We start from the raw sequence: 8,058 nt of genomic DNA, 5'->3' as shown, positions 1-8,058 counted from the left end.
GAGGAGCAAACTATAAATCTCATGCTCATTATAAATTCACTTTGTTTATTGATCTTCAATACCACAACTTATGGTCCATAAGACATTCCTCATCTAAGGCGTCTGAAAATAAGGAATTCCAGTAATATGCATGATGCTTTAAATTAAGGCATTTTATTGGAACTTTTGAAGAAGTTAATACAAACAAGATTGATTGTAAAATGTTTAAGTAGATTCTAGAACCCAAATAGAAAGTCCAGTGGCTTTAAATAAATGTCAAGATGCACCGCCACCATTATAATGAGGTGTTTTTACAAGACAATGAAAGATTAGGGACCACCCTAATTCTATTAGTGCGAAAAGGAAAACAAAGTAGGCATAATATATCCAGAACAAAGTCAATTGCAGTTGTTAATTTGTTTTAGTATCCCATCCTAATCTTCTATTCACATGCCAATTTGGTGTCAAAGCTACTCAAGCATATAGCAAAAGCCTGAACCGCAGATAGCGGATACCTGTAATCCATAGTAAACATATCTTTCCCTATCTTGCCAAATTGCAGGATGACTTTGTCATGATCTGATTGACTTGACCGAGACGTTGTCGGTCCCCCAGCAGCTGGTTGGTGGGCCGCTATCAACTGAAAATTCTTTACAGATGCAACTGTCACCCGTCCTCTAAAATTCAGGCACCAACACTGCAGTTGTTCATGCCAACGCGGTGACTTGTTCTTTAGAACCAAGGGTTTCACCTTACTATCATCTTCTGCACTGGATGATGCTCTGACAATATCAGAAAACCGTGAGCTACTGAACTCAGCAGAATGATCGAGCAACTTTGAGAAAGAGATACTTCGGAATGAATCCTCAAGGGACCTTGGGAGAAGTTCTGGTTGGCCAGGCACTGAGCCACCCACATCAACTGCTGAGGCAGGAATTGAGTGCATGACGCAGTGCATTTTCCTTGGACCCCGTGTTCCAAGAACATTTAGCTCGTATTTGATCTGGGCTATGCTGTAGCTTCCAGTTGGAACTTTCGGAGAGACTTTCTTGGAATAGAATCTGCGGCTTGAGCGGCCTGGAGGCGGAATGTTTGCAGAGGTGTATGGAGGCTGGGTGTCATATATAACGAATTTTGTACCCAGAAAATTTGACCTGCAATGAACAGCAGTATTAGATACATCAGAAAACACTTTCTCATTAATAATAAATACTTGAGAAACATTGATTTCACGCTCCACTAAGTGCATATAAGCACAAAAGAGCTGTGTCAGATGAAATATAAATCACATGATCCGTTATTTAGAGCAGTTTAGTAGACGTCGCTGCATCATTCAAACCTACAGCAGAAGGGTACATATATAGTCAGATACTCAGATTATGCACTAAATTTACATTTCTTCCCTTTCTACTTGAAGGGAACTTAATTTTTTCCGTCTTTAACACCCTCCAAGAAATTCCTCGGTTCCTTCTTCTGTGGATAATTTAGTTTCCTGCACGTCTTCTTTTTTTCTAAAATACCCGGAGGTATATTTAGCTAGCATAACTTTCTGCCTAATCTGCATCAGCATCAGCCATCCTTAAATAGACTTCCTCCGGCTGAATAGAATGTAGAGAGGATCCTGTACTATTTGGAATACATCAGCATCAGCCATCCTTGAGGAAAAATTCATCAAAATTGATCTAGATTGAATAGAATGGAGAGAGGATCTTGTACCCTAGACCAATAATGTGTAATCCCTGACAGAACTTGAGACACAAAGTTTGTCTAAGACGTCTGGAATGTTATGGTGCCAGGTAGACACCCACACCCACCCCCACCCCAGCTGGACATAACTTCTGTTCCTGGTGTATGTACTAATGCACAAACTAATTTCAAGCCTTTTTGAATGCTCGTGCTAGTATTTGATGCAACTTGCAAGGCTAACTTGGGGGAAACCTTTTCTCTTTGATATAAGTGTAAGGGGTAAAGATAGTCTTCATCTTACATTAGTATTTCGTGGAACATCTCGCAAGAAAGATACAGAAAATAGAAAATGAATAGCTCCTCTGCTATACCTTAATTTTCCAATGTAAGTGTTGCTTGATCTTGAGATGTTTTCTGCATCCATTGAGATAACATACTCCGTACAAGTAGTCCGCCTTGTTCTCTTTGCAGAGAGAAGGAATTTTCCATTTTCAACTAGTAAAGCTACAAATGAAGCAGGGATTTTTTATCAAACTCTGAAAAACTTTGTACGCAACAAAGCAAAATAATCTCAAATTGCAACTGGAAATATAAGTACTTAGGAAATCACCCATCGCAGTTGTGCCCTAGAAATTCTTAGTAATATGAGTTTTTTTCTTTTCGGATCATCTTTTTCAGGGGAGTGCAGGAGGAAGGGAGATTACAGCTAGCGAGAGAATAGTGAAAAAGACATTAATGCCATCATTTAACCACATGTTTCTGAATCGCCATTACCTTTTATGCCTCATCTATGTTTGGAAGACATCAACCCCCTATCAGCCCCCAAAATAGCAAAATTACAACGAATTCTTACCAGGACTGAGACACAAGAAAAGATGGTAAGTCAAATTAGATTTATCCCTCTTGATGAAGCATTGAATCATTCCGTCACGAGGCCCAGGCTGCAAAAGGAAATAAACAAACTCGTCAATTCTCCTCCAAAAGATTACTAGTCGTAAATACTCTTCTCCACTATGTAAGGTGGGGGTGTTCCTAACCTGCTTTAACGATACTGGAAAAGTAAGCTTTCCACAAACTTCAGGACTTGTAACAATTTCCTGGCACATAATCCTCCATGACCTGCAAACTGAAGCACATGCTACGACATGCTTACGGGCAGGCCATGAGTTCTCGCTCTCTTCTAATCTTCTAATTACATCAAAAAGTAGTTCGGGTGGGAGATTAGCCCAACAACTGTTCTGGTTGACAGGAGGCTGGTCACTTAAGTCATGAAATGAACCAAGTGATTTACCCCTTTGATGACCAGAGAGCCTTACATCAAAGCTTCTCCTGGATAAACTGCCAAAACTATCTCTTACATCTCGAACTATACTGCGGAACGACATTTAATAGAAAAACTTATAGACAGATGGTCAAACACCAGAATAAATGATACTTGTCTCTCTGCCCTTCCTTAAAATATAAGGTCTTTTCCAGTTAGCAGAAGCAAACTTGTCAAAGGACACAGCTGCAAAGGAGCAAAAACTAAATCATGTTTCACGAAAGAATAAGTTGCTAAAAGAAAAGCAAAACAATAGAAGCACGAAAGGCATACAAAGATCAAAGAAAAAAGAAAGAGAGCAGAAAAAGGATACCTTCACAAGGATATCAAAGTACAAGTAATCACATGAGATTTATCAGATACAACTTTTTAAGATTGTTTCACTAAATATGCCAAGAACTGATGGAACATATGCTTTTCTGATGTTCCAGGCGAAGAAGGAAAACCAAACAATCTCCACCAAAATTAGGTCTAAATTTTTCAGTGTACACAGCATAGATTCATGAGATTTACTAATTAAAACATTACAATAACCAAACTGATACAAATCTATGAAGAATTAGAACAAACCTGTTAAAAGTGTTATAAGCAAATTCTAGCACTCCTGCAGAGAATAACTTTGGCAAAAGGGATCCAGATAAAAACCCAAGAGTTGCTACAAAATTTAGAATAGAGAAAGATCACATGCCTAAAATACAAGATCTGAAGGTAAAATAGAAGAATCAGAATCAGAATCAGAGATCTGTGAAGTATTGAGAGATGTTTAGCAAATGATGAAAAAGGAAAAGTGGGTCAACCTCAAAGAAACGCTTGTGTTTGGGTTTGGAATACTGTAACATCAAAAGGGAGAGAGAAGATGAAGACAAAGTAAACAAAATAAAAGCTGTATATGCATACTTTTCACTGGAGTAGTGTATGTATTCTTTAGTTGAATAGTACAAATACTATTAAATTGATCACTACGTGAGCAGAATACACCAACTACCATCGACAATTAAAATGCACCTTTTGACTTTTGCTTTCTCACTTTCAACAACTCTATCATCTTTTTATTTTCTATTTCTAATTTGCCGTCTTGAATCATCTGATGAAATCAACATTTATACATGTAATTTCAAGCTGATTTTATTTTATAATTTTATATTATGAAATAAATTTTAACTTCTTTAAAACGTGATTGACCCACAAATTTATATTTTACAAAAAAAATAGATTTATATCTATTCATTATTTATTTATGTAAATAGAATTTCACTAATTCTTAAACCATATTATATCTTATATAATAATTACTTTTTCACCAATATAAAATTTGGTATTTCTTCAAATCAATTCTTACTTTATTATTTATATTCATCAAATTCATTAGTTTTTATCAAATTTATTACCAACTAATGTTCAATTTTAATTTTTTTATTGAATTAAAGTTTGGTCAATAAATGTTGTATTTCTTAGAATAGTTTTGTCATAGTGTATTATACAATTTTATAAAATTTTGCTTGTTTGGTAAGGTTGTATAAAGAATTGAGACAATTTTAATAGTTTTACAACTAATTAAATTTTAGGTTTATGAGAAAATATACGTCCAAATTGCATGTCCAAACAAAACTTAATTGTATATCATAATTTCAAATTGTGATTTCATATCGCATAGTCAAACGGATCCTAAGAAATACTACCTCACTTAAGAGTTGTTTGCCTACTGTGAGATGAATCAAGATATGAAATCATATGAGATAAAGTTAAAGTTTTTGGACATGTAATTTAATACACCATTACACCTCCAAATAGAAGTATAAAACGATTTGTTCAAATATAGATCTCATAGGTAATGTGGGTTAGACCCAAGATAAATCATAGTTATTTGCGCTCTTAGTCTAATTATGTACACAAATGGTCACCACAAATGCAAAGACTAATAACGGAAGGATTAGTTATGCAGGAATTAGTAGTGCAGGGATTAGTAATGCAGGGTTTATTTTTATAAAGTGTTTGGTTCATTGTTTTCCATCTCATCTTGTGTTTGGATTAAAACTCTATAAAAAGCTTCTTTTCAATTATACCCTTGAATTATTTTTTAATTAGGTCAAGGTAGATAATTGTCGGACAATATTATTTTTTAATGGCCTTCTAACTAGCTATGAGAAGAAAAATTTTATTGTCATGTTTGCTACTTTTTCACTTGAATTATTTGAGGATAAATAATTGTCATCTTACTAAATTGATCACTCACAAAATGTCATTTTTCAATTTAAAAAAGATAGTTTTATTTAATTAATAAAATTTCCTCTCTTTTTTGTTTTGTTTGTCCACCAATTCATATATTATATGTAAGGGGGTAGGTGTAGGATTTCTGATACATCTGGAAAAATTGAAATCAAGACTAGGAATTTTTAACAAACAGGATCAAGAATCATTACTCTTTCGTTTCGACACAAGAAAAAAGGATTTTTCTACACCCCTTTCTTGTGTCGAAGACGTAACAATAATGACATTTGTCTATACGCTACCGCCTGTTTACTAAGATCGTCATAGATTATTAATGCGTGCATTCCATTATCGCGGAAATATTCCCCCATGGCACACCCAGAATATGGGGCCAAAAATTGTAGAGGAGCAGAATCTGAAGCGGTGGCTGCTAAACCATCTACTTTTAAAATCGAGAAGACGGTCAACAATGGTAAAATTGAATAAACCATCTACATTTACACATAAAAAATGCAAGTTGTAGTTTTAATATGTATGTAATTTTTTTAATTGTATTATATATATATATATATATATATATATATATAAGATCACAAACGTCATATACAAATAAACAACTCACATTTCAAATTTGTATTGATTTGTATTGGAGTTATTTAGTAACAAACAACTCTCTCTAAATAATTTGTAAGCTAATTTATTTAAATAAATTTACTAGTACAAATATAAATCATAAAATCAAGAAAATAAACAAAATAATTAAAATGATTTGAGGGATATTTTTGTCTTTACATAAACTTATCCCATGGTATTATATCCTATGTATTACTAATACCTTCAAATGGAAGGTATTAGTAATACCATGTAGGAGGTATGACTAATTCATGGATTAGTTATACATAGGCCCAAATTCCTACCAAACATAGTACTAAATAATACCTTACATAATACATAGACTCTTTCTTCTAATGCGGCTTACCAAACTACCCTAGTTTCAAACTTAGTTACCTAAGATTTACAACTACCTAAGAGAGTACATGTCCTGCAATACCAACCACTATTGAAAAGATAATGTACAAAGTGCAATATTGGACATCTAGGTTCTTTTCCTATGCAGGAAGGGCTCAATTGATCAAAAGGGGTCTTGTTCTCCATTCAGGTGTTCATCATCCCAAAAAAGGATGTCAAATATATATCAAAACACTATACAAGACCTGTTTATGGACGGGGGAGAAGATGTATCCAGGAAGGCATTGATTGCATGAAAATATTTATGGAGTCTTAGAACTGTAGAAAGGCTCAATTTGCTGGATGTACAGACATGGAACAAGGCTGCCATAAGCAAGTTTATGTGGATTTTGAGTATGAAGAAAGATAGGTTATGAATGAAATGGATACACATGTACTATGAAAAATAGGGGACCTTATGGGGAGTTCTAGCACCTCAAGCTTCGTGGATGGTGAGGAAAATTCTCCAAGCGCAAAAAGATCTTGAGACTATTGGCTTGATTGAGGAATACGTCAAACAGATAGATAAGTTCTCTATAAAACAGCTCTATAAAGCTCTCAGAGGAGACTACCGGAAAGTGGAGGGGAGAAGATTGATTTGCTACGATGCAACCTGTCCCAACTGAATTTTCATATTATACTTAACACTACAGAATACGCTGCTCACAAGAGATAAATTAGTTGCATGGGGATTTGTGGAAGATGTACATTGCATCCTTTGTGAAACTATGGATGAGAATCATAATCATCTATTCTTTCGTTATATGTTCTTATTTCCAGTGGCGGACCTATGTAGTCACTTATGGGTGCTTAAGCACCCACTATCTTTTGTGTCAACATTCTTATTTATGTACAAAATTTATTGAAATATATTAACTGAACACCCATTATATGTAGCAATTTCCGAGCTAAAAATAGTTAAGCACCAATGATACAAAATTTCTAGATCCGCAACTGCTTATTTCAAGTTTGGTGAAAGGTCTTGAGTTGGCAAAATATACATAGGGAGGCTCGAGGATGGGAGGAGGAAACAATTTTGGTAAATACCAACTACAAAGGCAAGCAATCAAGAGCTGTCGTGTATAGGATGACAATGATCGTACGTGTCTGCCTTATTTTGCCAGAGAGGAACCAACAAATTTTTCAAAAGACAATCAGAACTCCTTCAATGCTAGCAAAGCAGGTTGTTCAAGAGGTGCATGTGCAGTGCTTGTGGTTGCAAAGATAGTAACAACAAAATAATTCAACATATATAAGATAAAGAGAACTCCATTAAATATGGAAAAAAATAAAGATATTTTCTAAAACAATATCCACCAAAAAAGCAGAGAATGTAGCTACTTTTCTTATACCATTAAAGAATGTAATTATTTGATTAAGAGGCTTCTGCAGCTGCATTTGATACCGGAAGTTCCTCACCCTTTGCTTCTTTGGTGTCTGAGCTCTTCTCATCTTTAGCTAATTCCTTGGCAACTTCACTCTGTTCCAAAAGTGTAATTATAAAATCAGTAACATCAACATAAAATCAAACCATTCTTGTAGTATATATATCTATAATGGTGTTTGTCTGATGTTGTATGAATGGGTATGACAGAAATTTGTATGCATCGTTCACTGACTTAAAATCGTGTATTATGTTTTGCTGTTATATTATTGGGACAGGGTGATCAAGGGGAGATTGTTCGTTGGATCTCGGGTTTTTCAATATTTCTCATAATTAAAGTTACTGGTAAGATACCTCATTGAGCAAAGATCCAAGAGATTGGTGCTTGTCATCACCATCTTGTGTCACCTCGATGACCTCAGGGGCAGTGGTTGTGGTTTCCTCCTCCTTCCGTTGCTCCGGTGGAGGGGCT

At 35.0% G+C, this 8,058-nt stretch overlaps 1 protein-coding gene across 2 annotated transcripts; it reads right to left on the bottom strand.

Annotated features, from left to right (window-relative positions):
• Window positions 1-213: 213 nt before the first annotated feature.
• Window positions 214-3,856, bottom strand: LOC125864901 (tubby-like F-box protein 8). 2 transcript variants are annotated; one of them, XM_049545006.1, is made up of 6 exons: window positions 3,784-3,837; window positions 3,557-3,641; window positions 2,703-3,172; window positions 2,519-2,606; window positions 2,037-2,169; window positions 214-1,133 (listed from the first exon to the last, which is right to left on the bottom strand). In XM_049545006.1, exons 3-6 carry the CDS (start codon window positions 3,048-3,050, stop codon window positions 422-424), a joined length of 1,281 nt encoding a protein of 426 aa, XP_049400963.1. In that variant the 5' UTR covers window positions 3,051-3,172; window positions 3,557-3,641; window positions 3,784-3,837; the 3' UTR covers window positions 214-421. The 2 variants fall into 2 exon arrangements, with proteins under 2 accessions (XP_049400963.1, XP_049400962.1); XM_049545005.1 differs by having other exon boundaries at window positions 3,557-3,856.
• Window positions 3,857-8,058: the final 4,202 nt, after the last annotated feature.

This window comes from Solanum stenotomum, chromosome 5, assembly GCF_019186545.1.
Source record: "Solanum stenotomum isolate F172 chromosome 5, ASM1918654v1, whole genome shotgun sequence".
Lineage (NCBI taxonomy): Eukaryota > Viridiplantae > Streptophyta > Magnoliopsida > Solanales > Solanaceae > Solanum > Solanum stenotomum.
Note: the sequence above shows the minus strand (reverse complement) of the source record. Positions and strands in the feature narration are given on the sequence as shown.